At 44.0% G+C, this 23505-nt stretch overlaps 8 protein-coding genes across 8 annotated transcripts; 4 read left to right on the top strand and 4 right to left on the bottom strand.

Moving 5' to 3' along the window:
• Window positions 1-1236: 1236 nt before the first annotated feature.
• On the top strand, window positions 1237-3429 carry PCYB_124270 (hypothetical protein; the record flags this gene model as incomplete). Its single annotated transcript, XM_004223760.1, has 6 exons — window positions 1237-1438; window positions 1720-2491; window positions 2671-2741; window positions 2869-2981; window positions 3102-3179; window positions 3358-3429. 6 exons carry the CDS (start codon window positions 1237-1239, stop codon window positions 3427-3429), a joined length of 1308 nt encoding a protein of 435 aa, XP_004223808.1.
• A 3220-nt stretch (window positions 3430-6649) lies between these two features.
• On the top strand, window positions 6650-8982 carry PCYB_124260 (hypothetical protein; the record flags this gene model as incomplete). Its single annotated transcript, XM_004223759.1, has 2 exons — window positions 6650-8566; window positions 8704-8982. The coding sequence occupies 2 exons, from the start codon at window positions 6650-6652 to the stop codon at window positions 8980-8982; spliced, it is 2196 nt and encodes a 731-aa protein (XP_004223807.1).
• A 79-nt stretch (window positions 8983-9061) lies between these two features.
• PCYB_124250 (hypothetical protein) lies at window positions 9062-10221 on the bottom strand (the record flags this gene model as incomplete). Its single annotated transcript, XM_004223758.1, has 3 exons — window positions 9062-9406; window positions 9600-9761; window positions 9912-10221. 3 exons carry the CDS (start codon window positions 10219-10221, stop codon window positions 9219-9221), a joined length of 660 nt encoding a protein of 219 aa, XP_004223806.1. The 3' UTR covers window positions 9062-9218.
• Window positions 10222-10858: 637 nt separating this feature from the next.
• PCYB_124240 (protein disulfide isomerase) lies at window positions 10859-12454 on the bottom strand (the record flags this gene model as incomplete). Its single annotated transcript, XM_004223757.1, has 4 exons — window positions 10859-10942; window positions 11111-11217; window positions 11448-11775; window positions 12002-12454. 4 exons carry the CDS (start codon window positions 12452-12454, stop codon window positions 10859-10861), a joined length of 972 nt encoding a protein of 323 aa, XP_004223805.1.
• A 2346-nt stretch (window positions 12455-14800) lies between these two features.
• Window positions 14801-17327, top strand: PCYB_124230 (DNA-directed RNA polymerase alpha subunit; the record flags this gene model as incomplete). The annotated part of the gene is made up of 2 exons (XM_004223756.1): window positions 14801-15283; window positions 15306-17327. The coding sequence occupies 2 exons, from the start codon at window positions 14801-14803 to the stop codon at window positions 17325-17327; spliced, it is 2505 nt and encodes an 834-aa protein (XP_004223804.1).
• A 591-nt stretch (window positions 17328-17918) lies between these two features.
• Window positions 17919-19814, bottom strand: PCYB_124220 (hypothetical protein; the record flags this gene model as incomplete). The annotated part of the gene is made up of 7 exons (XM_004223755.1): window positions 17919-18071; window positions 18115-18317; window positions 18508-18563; window positions 18705-18760; window positions 18856-19203; window positions 19385-19453; window positions 19536-19814. The coding sequence occupies 7 exons, from the start codon at window positions 19812-19814 to the stop codon at window positions 17919-17921; spliced, it is 1164 nt and encodes a 387-aa protein (XP_004223803.1).
• A 1302-nt stretch (window positions 19815-21116) lies between these two features.
• On the top strand, window positions 21117-22578 carry PCYB_124210 (dihydroorotase; the record flags this gene model as incomplete). The annotated part of the gene is made up of 2 exons (XM_004223754.1): window positions 21117-22188; window positions 22529-22578. The coding sequence occupies 2 exons, from the start codon at window positions 21117-21119 to the stop codon at window positions 22576-22578; spliced, it is 1122 nt and encodes a 373-aa protein (XP_004223802.1).
• Window positions 22579-22645: 67 nt separating this feature from the next.
• PCYB_124200 (hypothetical protein) lies at window positions 22646-23140 on the bottom strand (the record flags this gene model as incomplete). The annotated part of the gene is made up of 1 exon (XM_004223753.1): window positions 22646-23140. A coding segment is annotated over one exon (495 nt), but the record flags the coding sequence as incomplete, so codon positions are not given.
• Between the last annotated feature and the right edge of the window lie 365 nt (window positions 23141-23505).

Genomic DNA, 23505 nt, shown 5'->3' with positions numbered 1-23505 from the left:
TCAAAATGAGTCACTCTTTTTTTTTTTTTTTTTTTTGTGCCTCACACATTAGGTAGACAGTGTTGTCAATTTTGTAACTCTTGTCAGTGTTGCCAACCTAGCCAATTTTGCAACAACTCTTTTGCGCAGTGTGCATAACTGGGAGGGATCCACTAACAGACATATCTTTGCCAAACCGTTTCGCAATTTTATCCGAGTTGTGCGTGAGTTTATGTGAATATAACGTACCCCCTTTGTTTGTCTCCTTCATTACAGTGCCGTTTTGTTTTTTCTTTTTTTTTTTTTTATTTTTTCTTTTTTTTTCCCCTTTTTTTTTTTTTTTTTACGTCACCGTGTCGACTTGTCCCCACTTTGTCAAAATAGACGTCCTTTAAAAACGCGCGAGGGAATAATTTTCGTCCGAACCTGGTCCGTGCGCAACGCTCGTCCTGTGTTTTGGCGAGTTGGTACTTGTCGGTGTTTCCGCTACGCTGGTGCCTGCGTTTGTCGCGATTTCCTCGTCTTCGTATGCCCCGTGCTTGGCCACTTCGCCGTTTCGTCATCTCGTCGTTTCGTCACTTCATCACTTCATCACCTCACCACCTCACCGCCTGCCTGCGCAAAAGCGCATTCTGCCGCAACTCCAATCAATTTCAGATAATTCACACTTCCACGTAGGTTTAATTCCACCACCCCCTCTCGGCAAAACTTAGCTTTTCCACTGCATTGCGTCCACGAAGAACGTAGCGTCGACTTTTTTTTTTTTTTGTTTTTTTTTTGTTTTTCTTTTTTTTTTTTATTATATTTTTTTTTCATTTTTTCGTTTCCCCAAAGTGCATGCCACCTTGGCAAACGCAGATCGCGATTTCCCTGGCGATAAATTGTGCACTGAATATTTTTCAATCGCAACTTATGTTCTGTTTGTGTTTTCCTTTTTCCCTTTTCCTTTTTCTCTTTTCCTTTTTCCTTTTTCCTTTTTCCTGTTGAGTTGACACATGTTCCGTTTTGGTGCCCCCTTTTTTCGTTCACGCATCGCCTCCTTGGCCGATTATGCTATACATTTCCTACGAAACTCCATGTGCGACCGTCCCCACGGGTAAAAAGGCCCACGAAAAAACACGTGACAGAATTTTAAAAAGAGTGTTTGTAAATGTATGATAGGCGAAAAAGATTTGAAGAAAATGCATTCATGAACATTGTTTTTTTTTTTTTTCCGTTTTTTTTTTTTTTTGTAAACGAAAAAAATGCCACGAGAAAATGAGATTTAAATCGCGCTATGTTAACCTAGGTGTACTACTCCTGGTGTTTTTATTTTGCATGAACAAATGTAAGGGGTACATTCTAAACATAAATGTTGTGGATAAGGATGACTTGTTTATTTTTTTGTACAAAAATGAGCATTTGTTAGCGGCCAGTTACTACAATTTTAAGCCGTCGTATTTTTTTTCCGTCGAGGAAGGTACAGCAGCCGAGCAGGGGTCCTCGTGCAACCGGCGGGAGGGTCGCAGTGGGTGTGCCCCCCGATCTGTTCACAGATTTGTCCACAGTTGGGTCCCCGCTCTACACGCCGTATACTGCGCACACGTACACCTGCTCCTACATATGCGCCTACTCCTACATGTGCGCCTACTCCTACATGTGCGCCTACTCCCACATGTACACTCACTCCTGCATATGCGCCTACTCCTACATGTACACGCACACCTACATGTACACTCACACTGACGCTCCCCCCCCCAGGCGAAATAAACATTGACATGACAATCACCTTCCGGGAGAACAAACTGGTGAAGAAAAAAAACAAAAATCAAGAAATTTTGGCAAAGGCAAATAAAAACTCCATTAACATTCTGAACAACTTCAATGTGGACAGAGAGTATTTTCACAAAAAGGGAATCACAAGGAGGGGAGCAGAGACGAAGGAGTCTTCTAAGATCATCGAGGGAACATCCAACTCGGAGGATTACACAAATGGGAATATCAACAATGAAGGAAGCACAGGGAGGAATAACTCCAAGTCGAAAAATCTTTTCCTTGTTCTGATAACGGCGGACCAATGGCTCAACTACATAAGGCTGAAGAATAAACTGGAGCCGTCCTTAAAAAACGAAGAAAATTATATTTTTACGTCCCATTTTAATTGCATTAAAAGATACCCACTAGAAGAAGGCAACATAAAAAAAAAAATACAAATTAGCCAGAAGAACAGATATATGTTGTTCCTGATAAATAATAACAAATTAAAAATTGACTTAAAAGGAAACATCGTTTTTTATGATTACAAAACGAAACATTTGTCTCATGACTTTCTTTTCATTCCCAATGTGCTTTACCTTACCACCTACATTTTGCTACTTCTGGTTGTCATTCTTACATTATATTTTATTAAGTACCGGGAGAAAACGGACATTTTTATGATCCTAAATATGCTTTTTTTTCTCCTCTCCACTTATTTTAATTACAAAAACGTGAGCTTTATTCGGGAACGGGGGTACATGTACCTTTATTTCTGGTAAGGACGACAGTGGTGGCTGGTCACCGTGTTGTCTCCTCAGCTTGGTCCACACACATATGCCGAAGTGTGTATCTTTATACGTTCACACGTGCCGAAGTGTGTATCTTTATACGTTCACACATGTGCCGAAGTGTGTATCTTTATACGTTCACACATGTGCGTGTTTTTCCCTGCAGGGTGTCGGCAAACATTTTGAAGAAAATCCAGGAAATAATTTCCTTCATCATATATCTGCAGGTCTCCCTGGGTAAGGATGCGCTCCTGAGGGGGTGAGCGGTTCGCTTCAGTGTATCGGAAGTAGTTTTTTTTTTTTTTCTTCTTCACGTTTCGGTTATTTTTTTTTTTTTTTTTTTTTTTTTTTGCCCCTTTCCCAGGTGACATGTACATTCGAAGTCACCTAAGCCGAATAGAGATTCAGTTCATGATTTGTTTTTCCGTCATTTCGTTTTATACGGGCATATTTGAAATATTTCTGGGGAACTTCCAGGTATGGCGGCGCAAGTAGGGGCAGTCCATTTGTGCGAGCGAGCGAACGAGCACACAAGCACACAAGCACACGAGCACACGAGGAGCGCTTTTCATTCACGTGTCCATTTTCTCACCACAGGCCCCGCGGTACATACTACAAGCCTTCGCCTACCTGTTCATCTTCATTGCGATTAACTTCACGTCGACGTTCCTTTCGGTAAGTGCCCAGAGGAAGCGCGTCTCGCTTGTTTCGAGCTCACCGGAGTTATTCTCCTTTCAACCTTCCCAAACACGGGGGTGTGCTTGCTGGCAAAGAGGTCCCAACGGCTTTTCTCTCACCCCCGACTAACACACACACATCTGTATGTTCACACCTTTCACACACCCCTGTACAGGCCCGCCTATCAGAAGAAAACTTATCCTTTCACGTCGCAGAGCTGTATAAGAAATATGACATTTATAAGTAAGTGCACATGGGGAGTAGGCTCAAAGGGGGGGCACTCCACGACACGGAGGAGCACAGCACGGAGGAGCAAAACACGGACGAGCACTGCATGTTAACCCTACTATGCTGCTGAAAACGTGCCCCCTTCTGCCCCCGTCTACCCGCGTCTACCCGCGTCTGTCCCCTTCTACCCCCTTCTGCCCCTTTCCTTCCATCACGAGATGTTCCGTGCGCATGTTGTCATCAGTGCGACACAGATTGTGCCGAAGGGCAAATGGGAAAAAGCACACTTTTTCTCTCGCCCCTTATCACCCCTTTGAGCACCCCGTTTGTCACCCCGTTTGTCTCCCCTTTTATCACCCCGTTTGTCACCCCTTGTGTCGCCCCTTTTGTCACCCCTTGTGTCGCCCCTTTTGTCACCCCTTTTGACGCCCACCCCCTCCCCTCCTTGGCAGAAAATACCGAGTCATATTCTTCGCCGTAATTCTGAAGCCCATTCTGTTGATTGTCTACAAAGTCCTGTGCCTGTCCCCATCGAATATCGACTTATACAGCTCGCACGAATTTTTGTATGTGTTTTTTGACATTTCCTTCGACATTGTTTTATATGTCATAGTAAGTTAAGAAGAACGCGAAGTGGTCAACACGGATATGGGCGGCATGTGTGTTGGTTCGCCCGTTTCTTCACACGTTTGCTTCCGCTATTGCCTATTCCGCTATTGCCTATTCCGCTTGCTTGTTGTGCACGAGCATACGGTGATAACCTCTCCCCTTTTTTTTTTCCTACCCCGCGCAGCTCTTTGTTTTATTTCGAGCCGTTAAGCCTATTAAGCTTTTAAAGGTACAAATTCGCCGAAGTGGCCCATTTTATACGTTACGCATGTTGCAAAGCGTATGCGCCTACATGTGTGGCGAAGCCGGAAAATGCGCGACCTTAGCGGCCTGACGGGAGACTCGTTGCGTCGTTTTGTGCGGGATGCGGCACGTACGTGTGCCACTGATTCTGCTTTGCGTTGTTTATTTTCTATCTTTTATTTTTATTTTATATTTTTTTTTTTTTTTTCCCCTTTAGCACATTTTAAGCAATGAAAATTTCCACATAGATTAGTTTGACCGCTGATCCCCTGGAAGGAAACCTTTTCCTTTTTCCCTTCCCCTTTTTCTGCCTTTTTCTTTTCCCTTTTTTCTGCCTTTTTCTCTTTCCTTTTTTCTGCCTTTTTCTCATTCCTTTTTTCTGCCTTTTTCCCATTCCTTTTTTCTGCCTTTTTCTCTTTCCTTGTTCACTTTTTTTTTCTTCCCACCCTTCTCCCTTTTTTTTTCTTCCGTCCCTTTTTTTTTTAATTTCACGTTGGTGTATGCCCAGCGTGGTGTACGTGACTCGCTCTGCACATTAGCTGGCGTACCTTTGCACGAATACGCATGTCGCATGCCGTATGCCACATGCCGCATGCCGCATGCCTCATGCCACATGCCTCATGCGTGTGTTTACTTTCATAATTATTCACATGTATGGTCATTCGCGCCTCTTTGAACTTTCCCCTGTTATTCCCCTTTGTGCTTTTATTTAAATTTTTTTTTTATTAACCCTTGGAGCGGTTGCCCTACTGTTTGGTTAGCAGTGAACTGATTACCCAACCCTTTTGGCTACCGCCCAGCATGGGCACCTCTCCGTATGGCTTCTGCCACTTTTTGTTCCCCCCCATTTGGACAAGCGTGGGACGGACAAATGGAGACCCCCTGGCAGACGCATCTGTACCATTTGAGAAAGGCTAGCAAGGCAAATACCCCCCTGGCAGCGTTAATGTACCAAAAAGGGAAATAAAAAAGGAAAAAAAAAAGAGGAGGAGAAGGAGGAGAAAGAGATGGAGAAGGAGACGGAGAAGGAGAAGGAGACGGAGAAGGAGAAGGAGAAGGAGACGGCGAAGGAGAAAAGTGTCCCCTCTGTGTAACAGCTAGCGCAGCGGGTGTTGCCGAAGAGGCACGTATTTTCTCACCCCACCTCACCTCATCCGGTGTTGTCCTTCCTGTCCCCTCTCATGTCATCTCGCCTCACCTCATCCGGTGTTGTCCTTCCTGTCCCCTCTCATGTCTTCTCGCCTCACCTCATCCGATGTTGTCCTGCCTGTCCCCTCTCCACACAGGTACAAACTCCATTTTCACTTTCTAAAACTGAGTCGTCCCTTGAAATACCTAGGAAAATGCATAACCTACTATGCGAGCAGAACCCTGAAGAAAAAAAGAATTAAGGTTTACGCTGACATGGAGCACCTGCGCATTTTCAAGTTGGCTATAATTTCATCCTGCGGTAAAGTCATCCAAATTGAAAAAATTGAAGTAAAAAAAAAGAAGAACAATTTTTACATTCATTTGAAAGAGTGCATAAAGATAGGGGTATACAAATTGGTCATTTTTTTTTATTATCAAAATGGAGAGGAAAAAACGGAAGGGATTTACCCTACCAGTAATAGAAAATTAGTGAGGAAGAAAAAAAAATGTAGAGGAACCCCTCCTTGGGGGAAAGAGCCTACGGGAGAGGAACATAAAGAGAGGAGGGGATTTCATTTTTTCTTCCAAATGGAGAGAACAAATTCCATTTTGATTTTAAAAGGGTAAAATTTGAAAGCAAAAGGAGGTATACATATATAAATACTTTTTGTGAATACTTTTATCTCCCTCTGGTGTTTCCATGTCTGCTGTACAACAACCACAGGGCAAAATTTAGACTCAAGGTTTCGTTTGAAATTGAGCTAAGTGGAGGAAGCGGTGTTGAGTCGACATGGGGTGAACTCCCTATAGCACCAGGGGTGAAGTTTTCTTTTACAGATAGGCACAACGATAAAAATAAAAAGACACGCGCTGGGGGAAACACTCCTGTCTGTGTTGTAAACCCATCAGACTTGGTCATCACGAATAGTAGGCTCAAGAGGGTGTATTACAGTCGGGCAGGGGAAGGACTCTACGCTTCACTTTGGAGGCACCTCCAGGGGAGATTCATCGGAAAGAGGCCGTGCAGAATAGCTTCTCGATGGGGTAGGATACCTCAGTGGAGAAGCGCAGGCCCATTCCGTGCGACTCGTTCAATAAGGGAAGCGGCGACAAGAAAGGACGAACTGCACTCCCCAATTGGGGGTCCAAAAAAAAGATGCAAGTTGGACCAGCTGAGTAAACGGCGGAACAAACTCACCAAAGCATCAACTGGAGGAAAGAGCTTCATAACATACCAGTTTTTCGAGACGAACAAAATGGCTACCTACACATTTTGCTTGTTCGCCGGATTATACAACAAAATAGAGCTAAAGGTGAAAAACATTTCCGTTTTTATATACATAGAAAGGGGAGGAGGATCTGAAGAAAGTAGCAATGGAGGAAGAAGACACGACTTTTTCCTACACGTGGTGAAAGAAACACTAATGATGTATTTGAAGATGCATGTTTTCCGAGCTAGGTTGGAAGAGAGTAACTTTATCCAGTTCATGATTTTAAACACGTATAAATATGCAGGAGAAGAAAATCACAACTGTGTCACTCTGTTGATGTCAATGGTTATGGGAAGTACACCCTCCTGTAAGGAAGGTAGAAAAAATTTGGAGGAAGACTTCCAAAAAAGGGTTTCATTAGTCAAACTAATTGTGCATGAAATTTTTCACTCCTTTTGGGGAAACTGCCTTTATTTTAAGAAGGCAAAATATCTGTGGTTCAAAGAGGGGCTTACCAGATACTACGAATTAAGACTGTGTGAATTTGTTTTATCTAAAATTAGCAGACTTGCTTCTTGCAGATGGAAATTAACCCTATGGTTCACGCTTGAGTATCATTTTTATGTCCTCCTTGTAGATACTCTGAACGTGTATAACCACGCTTTGGACTTTTCGAGGGGCGGAAAAAGAAAATGCAGAGAGGAAATGTACGAAAAGGATATTCACCATTTTTACAATACACTAACTTACAACAAAGGAATGAATATTTTCAAAATTATCAATGTGATGACGAGACCCTACTTCTCCCTCATCATGAATTTGCTTTTCTACACATTTTACAATTTTTCAATAAATTCAAGAAAATTTTTTAAATTTTTTCACTTTTTTTTTCACCTTTTTCATGTGAAGCCATTTTTCCTCAACTGTTATGCGTATGAAAAGTGTGTACATATTGTGAAGGCACTCATTAGAAGGAAAAGAAAATTCTCATTTAATCAACTCCCCAGAATTGTTGGCAGTGCCATGAGGTCTACGCGCCGGGGGGGACGCCTACGACGTGACAAAGCAGTACTGTGTGGGGGCCAAGAGACAGTATGTAGGAGTTTCTTTACCTACCTTTTGAGCTCCTCCTTTTTGAAGCGCCCTTTTAAGAAGCGCTTCCAGGCCTACTGCATAGAGGAGGCCATCAATTCTGGAAGAAAGTCAATTCGAAGTTCGAAACGGAAGAGAATTAAACGTTTATGGCCACGCAGGGGAAGAAAAAATAGAAGGGGGAAAATAACATCATGTGGGAGGGTCCAACCAGTCCTCAGGAGAACACCTCAAAAGGGGGCCGCTTCGAAGAAGGCGACCGCTTCGAAAAAGGCGGGAACTTCCCAAAAGGAGGCCGCTTCCCAAAAGGCGGTCTCTTCCCAAAAGGAGGCCGCTCCCCCAAAACGCAGCTACCCCTTGCAGGAAATAGTACAAACGTACATAAAAGTAGTTGGGCCGCCTAAAATATTTTTGAAGTTTTTTAAAAATAAAAATAAATTGCTAATAACGCAGAAGCATTTCTACTATGACAATTACGAGCAGACGTTTAAAGAGACGCGTGTGCTTTTCCACGTGCCACTTATCTTCACAGTGGGGCGTAAAGTGTACAAGGTGCTTCTAACCAGGAGGTATGCCCTGATAGATATTCTAAGGGGGAATGAAAAAAGCCTTACTGAAAGAAAAACAAGTCAATTAAATGGAGAAAAAAACACATTCACCATGAGTACGAAGAATGTCTCGTACTTTTCCTTCCACTTTGTTGATATATTTTCATTTAAATTTATTTTAAATTCGATAAAGTGTAACCTATGTAGTAAGGCGGACATAATTCACATAATCACCAACGTTTTTTTGAGTCTTTTGGTACGCCTCAAGAGTTTGAAGCAGGTTCGATACTTAAACGCATTGGTTTCTAGGCAGGTGTTCTTGGTAAGTTAGTTTTTCGGTCGTCCTTGTGGGCGGTGTTTTTTTTCACGCGTATGCATATGCTTTTATACAAGCACCTCAATATACCTACTTAGACACAACACACGTTCGATTACTTACCCCCCTACCTCTACCCTAAGTTGTATAAATTTTTCAAAGAAACGAGACGCACAAAGGGTGAAGTTCACATCGTTGGGATGATCCTGTGCGAGGAATTCTTCAAGTGTTATGCCCATTTCAGCTCGTACTTCTCCAAAATTGAAGACCGAAAATTGAAGAAAGAAATAAACAGGGAGCTACGATCATGTGAGCAGTTCGATTATCTGCGTGACGAAGTTGAATTCGTATTTAAAGACTTCAGGAATTACCTGTCCAAGATTTTTTTTTTCTACAAAGAATCTATCACTCAGCTGTTGTGATATCTGCCCCTCGGGTAGAGATGTCCGCACGGAGAAGGGGTTTTAACCGGGTTGAGTTTCATGCGGACACTTCCCCTGGATGCACAACACGGGGGAGGAGAGGGAAAATATTATTGCTCCATGTTGGTGGTAGCCCACTCATAGTTTTACGCGAAACGGGGAAAAAATGAAAAAAAAAAATTCCCTTTTTTTTCGCAAAGCTAACTGATTTACACAACGACGCAGCTGACACCCACCTAAAGCGCAAATGTGAAGCTGCTTGTTTCGTCATTGTTTGACACGGATCTGTCCGAGGAGGGCCTCGTCTGCAGGGTCTTCATGATGCTGTAACTTATGTGCCTCACTTGCTTTATGTTGATGAACAGATTGCCCAGCCCTCCGATTTTTTTCCCGTTCGTGAAGTAAATACCGTAGTAGCCGTATCCTGTATACGTGCAGATGGTATGCATGTGTTTTGCGTAATTTTTTCGTCATTTTTTCGTTACGTTTGCATCGTTTGTGACTTTTTTGTGTGCCTTGGGGGGGGGAGCTCCCATTTGTTTCGCTCGGATGGCACCTTTCGCTCGCAAGTTGGCAGAACTGCTCCCCCCTTTACCCTGCCGAAGCTCGCGCCTTACCCGTGCCCGTCAACTTCTGAATCAAATTTCTGCTGCTCGTAATAACGATGTAGTGCTTGCAGTCGTTGTAGGTCATGAGGCAGTAGCTTATGAAGTTGTATATGTAGCTGTTGACCCAGTTCCTTTCTTCCTCCGATTTGGTGCCTTTGCTGGACGTTATGCCTTCACGGGGGCGCCACGGCCCACGCGCGGGTGCACATGTAGGAAGTTGTACAGATAGGCAGCTGCGTAGATAGGCAGTTGCGCAGATAGGAAGTTCCGCATGTGCTCGATTGTGGGCCCACTAGCGTGGACAAACCACATGGACTTTACCTATTTCGCTCCGGATGTTGCTGTCATTCTTTTTCACGTAGGCCTTGACATACTTGGAAATGTCTGAAATAAAAAACCTGTGCATAATTTTCTCAAACTTTAGCTTGTCCTTCTCATTCCTCTCCTTGGAGTGGTGAGACAATGCCTCTGCGTAATCGTAGTCCACTTTTTCCGATCTTATATCCGCGCTGCGGGCATTGTGACATTCAAAATGTTGGGAGGAATTGTATGTTGGGTCTGTTTCACACCTGTCACTTTTTGTGATAAACGATTTTTCGATGCTTAGGAGTTCCCACACACAATGAGACATGGTGCACACGTGAGAGGGGAAGGGGGTCCTATGCAAATGGAGATGCGACCAACAAGTTGTCAATGCTACGGAATGGTCAACAAAATGGCCATATCAGAGCATGTCACGAAAGAGTCAATATATTATGAACAGGTCAGGTGACTAGCTATTTTTCATTGTTGAAAAAAAAAAAAAAAATTCGGGACATTTTTTTTTTTTTTTCGCAAACAGGCACTTTAAATGAATAATTCATCAAAAGAGGTGAAAGACAAAAAGTCATAAATGTTTTGATAACTAAAATGAAGAAGTTACTTAATGAGGAAGCAAAACTATTGTTAATTAAATGAACATTTGCAGTGTCCAATTTGCACACAAATTGGAATGGGCGAGGGTTTGAAAAGGGGCGTGCAAATGTGTAGAGGTGGGGTATCGCAAATGTGGTTAAAGGGTTACACTTGAAAAAAAATAACACAACATGGGATGCGATAAGTTGGGACACGATGTGATAGGATAGGACATGATGTGATAAGATAGGACATGATGTGATAAAATGTGATAATATGCGATAAGGTAAGATATGATACGCTTAAATAAACGCATGCACATTCGAACACACACAAAACGGACGTTCCAACAGGCCCTTAAACTGTCTAGTCATTCACAGCTCCTCATATGTTTCGAAAAGTTGCTCATCGTCCAAATTGATGTTACGGAATTTCTGTATGTCTATGTTGGTATTGGTCTGAAAAAAAAAAAAAAAAAAACTCAACTGAGTTGAACTAGGAATGGAGCAGGTTCATCGGATAACTACTTAGCTGTAGTGGTGTGCTTATTCAAAATTCCCCATAAATTTGGAAGACGCCATCCCTACTATTTATGCGAACTTATGCACTCTTTTTATCCCATTTACCTTTTCGCAAATCCACGAAATGATGTTTTCCACGGTCCTCGGGCCGATGTACCTGATAGGCTCCTTCTTGTTCTCTTTTGTGTACAGATAAATGGTGGGGTATCCCTCTGCGGCAGGGAATGAAGGGGGGATGGTCGAATGTGCATATGGGTGATTTGAGGGGGGAGGCACCAAGGGGAATACATATGTACGCGTAGAAATACAGATAAACGGAATGTCGTCGCGCAGCCTGTGTTGGGGTGGAAACGACATGGGTTCCTCGTGCTGTCCTCGTGTACGCCGCGTATTCACGACACATGCACGCATGCCACAACCTCACCCCCCTTGCGTCACTCACCGATGAGGATGTCGTATATCTCGTTGTTGACCGCGTCGATTTTGCTAATGACCACGTCGTTCTTGTAGTCCTTGAATTTTTTTCCGTATATCTTGAGTCTCTTTCCGATTTCCCTATACACAGGCTCGAATTTGTAGCAGTGGCCGCACCAGGGCGCGTAGAAAAGCACCACGACGTTCTTGGTGTTGTCAAACACGTATTCATCGTAGGTGTCGGCCACTATTATTTTTATGTATCCGTGGTTGAATTCGTCCGGTAGCGCTCTCTCGCTCTTTCGGTAAAAGTGCTTCTTTTCGTTGAGGTAGTCCTGGACGAATTGGTCGATGCTCTGCGGGGGCGCACACGGGGGAAGTGTGTAAGATGGTGTGCACACGTCAGTGTGTAAGTCGGTTCGTGTGCACTCCAGTAAGTCGATTCGTGTGCGCTCCCGTGTGTGTACGTCAACGCATACACTTGCCGTTGCTCTCCATTGTGTGTACGTCAACGAATACACATGCCGCTGCTCTCCAGTGTGTGTACGTCAACGAATACACTCGCCGCTGCTCCCCCCTTACCTGCTCGTTTATCTCGACGGCGTCGCTGATGGGCCTGTACTTGTACGGAACGGGGAAGTGATTCTTAAACTGGGTAATTCGCATGACTGGCTTTTTGACCTTCTCGATAAGTAGCTCGTTGAGGAGCCTCTTCTCATACACCTCCTTGTTCCCCGACACGGAGAAGGTGATATTCGGGTACTTCTTCGCACACTTTATAATATCTGCCTTGTTGAGGTCACGTATATCGTTGTATAGGATAAAAAGAGTAACCGTATCGTTTGAAAAAAAAAGGGGGAAATAATACTCAGAAAATTTAATAACCAAAGGTTCAATTTTTTTCTGTATCCATTTTGTTAATTCCTTTTTTTTTTCCTCCACAGAGTAGCCAGGATTGTATAAAATACTCACATTATTATCAATCAAAAAAAAGTACTGATCAAAATCATCATTCTTGAATAAAATTCCATACATATCTTTGCTTTTTAAATCTTCTAAATTAAAATCATATTTTTTTCTCATCACTTGATTTTCAAAATATGAGATGATATTTGGTTGAGTAACAGAGAAGCAGAAGGTATTCCTTGTTTGGGTACATATGTTGACTAGCTCTTTGATCAACTGGGTGTCCTTTTCCTTTCTGTTGATAAAGAATAAAATTGAGTTATTATATTCATCGAGTTGAAGGAACAAGTCTAACTTATTTTTATTTTCAATCGAGTATACACTATCGCCAAGGTATTTATATATCCACAGCATTATTCCTTTGATGGTGTTTACTCCTTTGTATTTATGCATCTCATTTTTTTTTAACATAAAAAGGGCAGGGTAACTATAAACAGAAAGCTTGTCAATAACGGCACTATTCACAGCAGCATTCATTTTGGCTACCTTAACATTGCTATCATATTTTAACAGATTCGAAATAGTTTCCACATTTTCGAGTAGCGAACTGGACCTTTGACACCAGTGTGTGTATACAATAAGGAAGGTGAAAATTTTATCATCATTTAGCATTTGCTCGAGGTCGGTCATGTCTACCGACATTATTTTGCTTTGCTTCTCTCCATCGTTGCTCGTTCTACATGCGTTGATTATGATTAAGATGTATAGTAGCAGCTTGATTATTTTCATTTTTTCTTTTTTGTGCGTTTGGTGGTGTGGTGTTCGCCGTGGTGATGTTCGCCGTGGTGATGCTCGTCGTGTTGTTCGTAGTGGTGTTCGTCGCGGTATATCCTCGCGGAGACTTTCCAACAAGTGTGTGTTTAAGTTAATTCTCGACTGCTTAACACAGCAGTGGGCGTCTCTCTGTAGAGGAGCAATACGCGGTTCGCATAGACATCCGTCCGAGTCTCCCTCGATCGCACCTCCCTGGGTCACGCTTCTCCCGAGTCACTTCTTCCCCCCCCTCCCTGAGCGCGATTAGCATATAAAGTACGCTCACTTCGAAATTATTTTGGAATGCACCCATCCACGCGAATAACCACACATGGGGATATGCGCTTACAAACTGTATCAGGTGAACCCTCTGTTCACTTCGCATTCGTGCTGCCACGTCAGAGGAAAAAAAAAAAAAAAATCTCGGAAAAAACGTCCTACTCACCCTTTTGGAAAATTTTCAGAAATGTTTGCACAAATTCTGTGGAACAAAAAAAATATATATTTCTCTGAAGAAACACATCCACCTCCGTTACGCTACATATCATTCCTGGTGGAGTTGCTACCCGTTTTATTTTGTTCCATTTGTGTGTACCACTTTGTACCACTTGGGAAAACTCGCATGTCATTCGGAACTTCCGTCGCGCGGCGTCTGCGCGTCATTTCATGCGAGTTTACCGTTTAGCGAGGAGAGGAAAAAAAAAAAAAAAAAAAGAAATATGGGGGGGAGATGGTAAATCATCTCGCGGGGGAAGAAAAATGTGTTTAGCGGGGCACACTTGGCAAGACTCACATCGATGAGAACCGCAGAGCAGACGGAACGGCGGTTGCTCTAGCAGGAATCAACGGGGGAAAAAGAATTCACCAACGTTTGTGGCGTGTTTGGCGGCGGGGAAAAGCGGAAAAAGGGAGAAAATGGGAAAAACGGGAAAAAAGAGGAAAAACGGGAAAAAACGAGAAAAAACGGGAAAAAACGGGAAAAAATAGGAATAAATGGGAAATGGCTGCCAACTGCGCTTCGCCCAAGGGGAGGAAAATTCCGCTTGTAACTTCGCATGTACAGGAATGGATTTGTGCAGATAAGCATTTGGATCCGCTGAGCGGGTGCGAAATTCCCAGCAGGAAGAAAAATACGGGCACGCTCGGTGAGCGCCTTCACGTGGGGGCATAAACTCGCGCCATAGGAATGCGGACCGTCGGGCGACTGACCATAGCGTAGCTGACCATAGGCAGCCGACCACAGGGAAGCCAACCACCGCGCTTCCGCTTCGCCAACCAAATGCGCCACAAACAATTCTGGGTACGTACGGATATGCGAACCTGCCCGAATACACACGGGTGTACACTTCGCTGAGGCGAAGGCGCCTGTTCAAAATAAGCAAAATGAGCAAAATGAGCAGCACATAGGGGAAGGGGAAAAATAAAAAATTTTCACAAAGGGAACAACTAAAGGGTGACTTCCAAAGGGGGGAATACCTGCAGAGGTACACGCGAATGGGTGAGTGTATGCCGAAGGGGGGAAAAAGAAGCGGGCCCCCGGGAGCACACGTCAATGAGTTCCTACTTGTGTGTTTACTTCCTCCGTGCACGCTGCGCGACTTCCCAAGGAACCGCACAAAATGCGAGGACGAAGAAAGATCGCCTGCTCCGAACTAACCCTATATGATGCGGCTGATCGGCCTTCCTACATGGGCCCCCCTCCTCATCATAACCTGCAAAGCTTTGCAAATTCGGAACAACTGCTTCATCCCTAGTTACCAAAATGTGCACCCCATTGGGAGCAGCGGCGAGGAAAAACTTTGCACACGAAGTTGCAAGAGAAGTCGCCACCCCAGCAGGAGCAGAGGGGAACAGAACAAATGGATCGTGTTCAGCAAAGATGACGAGATAAAGGAAAGCAGGAGACCAGAAGAACAGAGCGATGATTATAAAATGACGAGAAGGAAAAATTTCATAAAAAAATACCAAGTGAAAAAGGAAGAAGTAGAGGCATACATAGAACAAATGAAGAAAAACTCAACTAGTGGATATGAACCTCAATTTCCGAAGGACGCTTTTAGGACCCCAGACGGATTAACAAATGTCATTTTGGATTATAAATACAAGAATGATAATTTAAAGATTCACAATTATTACTCCTTTTTTGTTTGCTTTTTGAAAAAGCTAGCTGAGCAAGCGGAAAAAAAAAAAACAGCCAAATGGGCAAAGTGGGCCAAATGGACAAAATGAACCAAATGAGCCGAAAGGCGAAAAAGACCACCCGGACAGAGACCCACTAATTAGCGTACAAGAATTTCTTTTCCTAAAAAAGAAGGGATTCTTTGAAGGAGATTTGTACACGTGGAAAAATTGGGTTCTTCTGAATCGGGGAGAGTGGGAAGATTGCATTGGATACGGAGAAGGAGATAAAGAAAAAGAATACCAAATAGAGACGCTTCGAAAAATGGTGGAACCCAAGATGAAGAGAATGCCCATAGAATACTGGGGTAGCTTTAGGGCAATCGACTTTAATGTGAATCATTACCCGATTTACAAAAAGCTGTTTGACTTCTTTGACAAGATCAGTGTGAGTGGCAACGAGCCGAACGAGAAGTTTTACCCCTTCCTCTTCTACCCCCGGTTTAGCGTGCGCAGGGATAGGTCGGGGCTGGGTTACGGGGACGCGCAGTTTTTCGGCAACTACGGGGACATCTACAAGAAGCGCGAGGAGCGCCTGCGCAGGTTGCGCGAGGGGAGCGGTGTGAATGGCAGCGGTGTTGGCGGTGATGGCGACGTTGGCCATGTTGGCGGCGTTGGCGGAGTTGGCGGAGCTGGCGAAGGGGACGTGGACCCCCCCGGGATCGATGCGCACATGTCGGGCAAGAGCGAAAGAGTGGTGCACTCCAGCCTGCACCGGGAGAGTTTCATAGACAAATACGACTTCGGGCCAAACGACATCAAAGTGGAGGAAGCGACGGACATAATCAAATACCCACAGAACGGCAGGCTCTACCAAAAGTTCTACATAGGGCCCCTAAACATAACCGATGGGCACACCTTCGGCACTCTGTTGAAGTACGTCTGTCAAACTCAGATCTATGGGTACGCCATAGTGGCGATTAAAATTCACAATATGAATCCAGACACCAGAATTGATAACGTGCAGGAGGACCTCCTAGAAATAGCACTCAATTTATCAGACGTCTGTATATACAGTAAAGAAATAAATATAGAGACCAACGTACGACTTATTTTTAAAGGACCCTTGATGCTAGTAGCAGGGATGATACCCCTACCGTCCCACTTACAAGTAGTTAACAAGGAGCAGTACATATGCACACTTAAAGAAGACGGTCTTCTGGACATTTCGATAAAAATTGAGTATGGAAAAGGTCATTGGCTAACATACGAGAAGGGATTATATAAAAGGGAACTAGGTTCTGACAACGAATGCATGAAAAAAAGACAAGTAAAGGAAGTTATTGAGAAAGAGTATATGCCTATAAGTGCTAGCTTTGGTAGCTGCCGCATGGTACGTATGGCTGTACATAAAATCGCCACTAAGTATTGGTGTGAAGATAGGTGTGAGTTTACCGACCCGAAACAAATGCTTGTTATGGAAATATGGACTGATTGTAGGATGCTGCCGAAGAATGTGTTGCTGTATGGAATTAAAAATATAAAAAAGATTTTGAGAAGATTCAGGGAGATGATAATTTCCGACACAGACTTCCCGTCCGATGTGGAGGACGAGGAGATGAAGAAGCTGTGGCCTGCCATTGACCGGTACAAATTTTTGCAGACCAAGCAGAAGATGGAGGGAGGCCCGCCCATCCACGACGTGGACGCGGAGAGTGATAGCGGCGGCAGCATCGGCAGCATCGGCAGTAGCGGTAATAGCGGCGCGGGTGACGGGAGTGGTGAGCGGCACAGCCAAATGGGTAGCCAAAACCTGCTGGACTCATTTTCGCAAAAGCTCGTGGACCCGGACAACTTCCCCAAGCACTCAAATATCATCCTGCCACTGGAGGACACGCCACCACCCTACCTGGATACCCTGGAGTGGCTAAAAATGGAGGTAAAGAAAGACAGAATTCGCAAGAAGAGGAAGGGTTCCGAGAAAAAAACTTCCAAAGCGCCCAACAGGCGCACCTTCGATTATGACGACTACCTGGATGACAGGTTGGGCGACCTACTGGACGAGGGCTGACCGTGTGGAGTACAAGACTGTCGTGACAAACACGTTGTGCTCTTCCCAAGTTGAGCTTCCCTACCTTTTTTGTGACAATCGAGGCGGAGTGCATAGCGCCATATTCACCATTAGTGCATTTCCCACTTTTGCTATCATTTCTCCCTTTCGTGGTGCCCAAATGACACATTTACCTTCCATCCCCCAGAGATGCTCAAAAAAAGGGGAATCCTTTTTTGTTTACGCGTTGGAGAATTTGTCAATTGTCCACGTCCACCATTAGCACTTTTCCTATTTTAATTCGAGCTGGTTAAATTTGAATTTTTTTTTTTTATTTTTAAACAACCTGTTGGGTACCCCCCCAATTAACGCTTCCTACAGTCCATGCGGAAGAAGAAGCGTGAAACGAAAAAAAAAAAAAAAAAGAAAGCACGTGAATACATCAGACAGGGTGACAATGTGACAAAGCGGCGAAGGGTGCCTCCTCCGTTTGGCAAATTGGTCAGTCCACATGCGCACATACGTACGTACACACAGAGAGACAAGCGTGGCCGCATGTGTAGAGTCCATTTCCGTGCGAGATAGCTCTCCCCAATCAGGGGAGCCAACCCGCTAGGTCCCCTGTTCCCCGTCCTGCAGTAATTTCTCCCATATGTATTTAAAAGCCCCCATTTTGGGAATGACCAAATTGATGTGCTTCTCGCCCTCTTTGTAATCGCCAGTTATCACCCAGTACGCGTCTCCGTAGTTTATCTTCCCACATAGCTAAATGGGAAAAAAAAAAAAAAAAAAAACCAAAAAAAATAACCGAAATGGCTAGCTCAACTGTGTGGTAGTTGCTTTGCACAACTTCTAACTGCGTGAGGTAGAACGCCGTTACATGCGTTGAGTCTTTTCCTGCACAAAGGTTTACCTTATGATTTAGCAGAAGGACTTTGCTGTCACTCCTGAGGATTTCCAACTTGATGTGGTCATTTCCGAATTGGAAAAGGACGTCTTTCTGATCGGTCTCTTCAGTGCGGGGAAAAAAAAAAAAAAATTACGCAAGCACGTGTGTGTATATATATGTACGCATTTGCACACACAAACCATTTTGCGCCGGGCTACGTGGCTAAATTTTCACCATTCCGTGGGGGGCGAATGCGTTTCCTCCCCCCTTTTTTTTTCTTCTTCTTCTTCTACTTCACGCCCTCTTGCTTACCTTCAAAAATGGGGATATTTAACTCGAGGTGATCCAGCGATTCTCTCCAGTGGAGCCTGCGCGGTGGCGGTGACGGTGGTGTGCGCGAGAGCTCTTTGTTCTCGTCTCTCTCTTCTCGTCTCTCTGTTCGCAACATGCACAGCACGACAACGTACAAAATGCTCTTGCAGAAGGAGCGTAAAATAGGTGTTCCTTACTGGCCATCGTTGAGCATCCTACACTGCACATATGGCATGTGCAGCAGTCCCTTGTACTGAGGATTGTTTAAAAAAAGGAAAAAAAAAAAAAAAAAATGAATAACATACATTACGTATCTATTTGTGCATGTCTCTCAACCCATTCACGCACCTTCAGCAAAGTCTTCGCGGTGTCCTTGAATGGCGTCTCTGGATTCACCGGGTCTTTCATGGAGTTAATTTTATCCAAAACATTTTTCATGTTTAATTTTTCCTCAGGATAATTCACATCGTCAATGTCATCAAAAGTTTTTTCAATTTTTTTCATCATGTTATATTCTTTCTTCACCTCTTGGCTATCCTGTTCATTTAGATCTGTGTTGTAAAATGCCTTTCTGACGGAGGTCTTAAGATTTGTATCCGTGTTGTTAATTACGCCTTCCACATCGTGCATGTCGATTTGTTCTTCTGTTTTTTTCATTCCTTGGGCTTCCTTTTCTTCTTCCTCTGAGCTCCTGCGCTGTGGGGGCATACCATTTATATGGGGAGTTGTTGGCGAACACTCGTTGTACGTAATTGCATATGTTTGTTGGTCCCGATCGTGCGTGAACGGACGTTCCTACTCCTATGCGTGAGGGCTACACCTATGTAACCATTTGGGACACGCACAAAACAAGGAGTTGGCTAAGCAGCGGATTTACCTCCACCTCCCTGTATAGATTCAGCGACTCATCCCCGTATTTCCCCTCCTCTAGGTCTTTCACGAGATTCTACAGAAAAAAAAAATATATATATATATATGGCCAGAAATTCTCATAAAAATAGCGCCTATTGCTACTTTTCCATTTTTACCTCCAGTTCAATTCCAAATGCAGCGTCCTCTTCTTCCTTCCCTGCCGGGGTACATCTGATCTTGTTCTGTGTGGCCCCATTGGGAGGCTTTCTCTTTCGAATGGGGGTATATAAAAAAGGGTCACATAACTGCCTATCTAGATACAACACCGAATTTATTATTTTCCTGTTATGTGTCCCTTTGTACATGTGGAGGGAGTGTACACAGTGGGCTGCCTTCCACTGAAGGGTGAACAGGGCGCTCAGAAGCGTTATTATTTTTTTCAATAATTGCGGCATAATTTTCTTTTCCTATGAAGGCCACAGCAAAGGCATCACAAGCATGTAAGGGGGAAGAGATACAGACGGAGTGGTAAAAATTATGCCAGCGTTTTCAAGTTAATTTCCCATCTCAGCAAAAATTGGGGAAAAGGAAAAAAAAAACGCATGCTGGGTCAACTCCCCAGCCAAAGCATCCTACGCAGGATTTTTAAACGAATCGTTACGGAGCTGTCTCCTTCGCGGGTGACGCCTTTCCGGGTGAGACAACTCAAATGTGTGTGTATTATGGGTGTGTCGTTACGTATAGTGGTGTTGTTTATTATGGGTGTGGTCAGACCCTCCTCCTCTTCCTTTTTTTGTCATTCCTTCGGTGCTCCCCTTCCCACGGTGCTGAGGGGACTTCCTTCCCTTTTGGCATTTCTGACGTTATTTAGGTCTTAACTATCCGCTGCGGTGCAATGTTCCCTCAACTGGTGGGAGAGAGCACAGGATGGGAAAGGGGGTTCATCCACTTGGGTCATTCGAAGGGGGGGAAGTAAACTATTTGGAGCGGGGATAACATAAAAAAAAAAAAAAAGAACAGATATACGCCTTTATTTCTTTCTCCCTTTTGTTTATACACCCGTTGTGCAATTTTGATTATGCTTTCCTATATGGAGTGATTTTACCTTTGTTGGTGGGCGAGATAAAGCGGGTCGCATCTCCACGTGGGGATTCGGCTGCAGGGAAGAGTGCACCCACGTGATGGGGAACAAAGGAGGGAAGAAGATTTATCCTTTGGCACATCTCTGTGGATATTGGCGTCGCGGATGCAGTACCCTGCTTTCCATTTTTAAAAGAGAACCTACTTGTGCATTAAAACTAACGGGGAAGCAAGCCTCGGGATCTCTCGCGCACATGTGGGGGTGGAAGCAGTTATAATTACCGTTGGTGATACTTTCCTAGCGCTGCAAAAAAGCAACTACACGTTTAGGGCCCTGTTTTCTGTGTTTTTATTTCTGACATGTCACAATTGCGTGTCGAAGCTTTGCAGAAGCTGCAACTGATTCGTTTCGCGTTACGAGGGGGTGAGTTTGTCCCAACGTACATATGCGATTGGGAAGGAATGATGTTCCGTTAGCGAAGCAGTGATTTGCATTAGAGAAGCAGCGATTTGCATTAGAGGAGCAGCGATTTGCATTAGAGAAGCAGCGATTTGCATTAGCTGAGCAGTGACTTGCCTAGCTGAGCAGTGACTTGCCTAGCTGAGCAGTGACTTGCCTAGCTGAGCAGTGAATTGAATTAACGCCCCGAGAAAGGACCCCCCACATGACCTCCGAAATGGAACCGCTGCACATCCCCCTGGGAGACGACATGCACTGCCACCTGCGGCAGGGCGACATGCTAAGCTTCACCGTTGGGGCAATCAAGAAGGGGGGGTGCGACCGCGTGCTCGTGATGCCCAACACCACGCCAATCATAAGCACCTGTGAAGAAGCCAAAAAATATAGAAACGAGCTAACCAAGCAGGACCCCAGTGTGGACTACCTAATGACGTTATACTTGAACAAAAAAACAGATCCTAATGATATTCTCAAAAACCACGAAGAATGCAATTTACAAGGAGTTAAAATATACCCCAGCAATGTAACAACGAACTCGAATCATGGAGTTACAACGTTAGAAAAATATTATGAAATTTTTCATACACTTGAAAAGATGAACAAAAGTTTGCATATCCATTGTGAAGAACCCAACGTGAATCCACTTTATGCAGAAAGGAGTTACGTACAATATATTCATGACTTGGCTGTCCACTTCCCTCATTTGAAAATTGTCCTAGAACACATTTCTACGGTAGACATGATAAACCTAGTTAGGACATACCCTAACATTGCGGGTTCAATTACTCCGCACCACTTGCATCTAACCATAGACGACGTTGTAGACACGGAGAGATACGATTATGCTACTGACGTGGTAAGCATAGAGAAGTATATAAAAAATGTATATAATTATTGCAAGCCTTTGCCAAAAACGATTGATGATAAGGTAGCTTTGTGTAAGATTATACAGGAAGGGTTCCCAAGGATTTTCCTTGGATCTGATTCTGCACCCCATTATAAGGAGCACAAAAATGACCCCCACTATAAGCCAGGAATATACACACAGCCATTCCTCATGTCGTATGTTTCCCACATTTTTAACAAAATTAATTCATTGGACAAGGTAGAAAATTTTGCCTGTAAAAATGCTGCAAATTTTTTAAATTTAAAGGAGAAAAAAATAGGCACAAATGAACAGCCTCTTTCTCTTTGTATACAAAAGAAAGCATTCAAAATTGCAGATGAATATTTTGGAGTCGTCCCCTTTTTGGCTGGACAAACAATTGATTTCACGGCGTCGGTTGTGGGTGCAGATGTGTGACTTGGCTTCTTTGCTTGAGAGGACACTTTTCCCGGGGGGAGTCAGTCGGTCAGTCGGTCCATCGCTCAGTCGGTCAGTCGGTCCATCGCTCAGTCGGTCAGTCGGTCCATCGCTCAGTCGGTCAGTCGGCCAGGCCACGCTGTACACATAGCCCCTCCCCACACACACCCATCAGATCAATTTCGTTATGCCATTTACTCGGAATGAACGCGGGGTATTAATTCTTTCCTTTTGCCTGAAGAGGAGAGTTGCTCCTAATCTCTGGTGGATCTTCCAAATGCTCACATGCAATTTTTTTCCTGTGCGAATGCTTTGTTTATGTGCAGTTAGCAAAACTGAGGACGCAAGCACAGAGGAGGGGGGCATATCAAAATGAAGACAAATTTTTCATATTTTGGAAAATTAAATTGCTTTACTTTTTTTGTACCATTTCAGTTCATCACTATCCGTATGACTTTATTTTTCTTCTCAGCAGGATTTAATTCGTCTCCTTTGGAGTTTCCTTTTGGCAGTGGGTGGGGGTCTCCATCAAAGACTAACAATTTTTCCCCATCTTCCGTCGTCTGACCACTCGAGTTGTTACCTTTCCCCGCTTCGCTTACTGCACCTTCTTCGCGTTCTTCCCCTCCATTTTCCCGCATGGAAGCGTCGACGGAGACGGAGATTTTCTTCCCCTGTAGCTGCAACGCAGAGGAGGGTGCATCCTTTTGTATGTACACGTAAGTCTTGGGCCAAGTGCCCTCTCCCCCATTTATGTTTAAGTCTACATACACGGTGTCCTCATCTCTTGAAATGAAACTGGCCACAATAGCTAACAAGAGCGAAACGCACATTGTTATTATGCTCAACAGGAGTGAAATACGCACAATTAAAATTTTATAATTTTCAAAATCGATGTCATCCATGGCCAAACTTAGGGAAGAATAATGTATCGCCATTTTTTCCGTGCATTTTCAAAGGTCATCATTTTTAGGAAGTTTGCAAATTTACGTGCAAACTTGAGCCGTAGGTGGTGTCCCCCAACAGGTATGTCAGCAATGTGACCCCTTTGTTTCGCGTAAAAGTGGAGACCTCTGCCTACAGTAGAACAAAACGGAATTCACAGTTTAGCTCTAACCACTTTGAGTTGGTGGAGCGAATATTGTGATGAAATACAAGTAGGACATGGGCGCTTCGGAAAAGGAACCAATCACCGTAATATGATACGTAGGGTGTCTGGCATCAGTTCGTTCCTACCACCATTTCGTGTGTTTACCACGTTTATGTATGTTCGTATTTTTTTTTTTTTTTTTCATGACGAGGG

The sequence above is a fragment of the Plasmodium cynomolgi genome, chromosome 12, assembly GCF_000321355.1.
Source record: "Plasmodium cynomolgi strain B DNA, chromosome 12, whole genome shotgun sequence".
NCBI classification, from domain to species: Eukaryota; Apicomplexa; class Aconoidasida; order Haemosporida; family Plasmodiidae; genus Plasmodium; species Plasmodium cynomolgi.
This window is presented reverse-complemented; position numbering and strand designations above follow the sequence as displayed.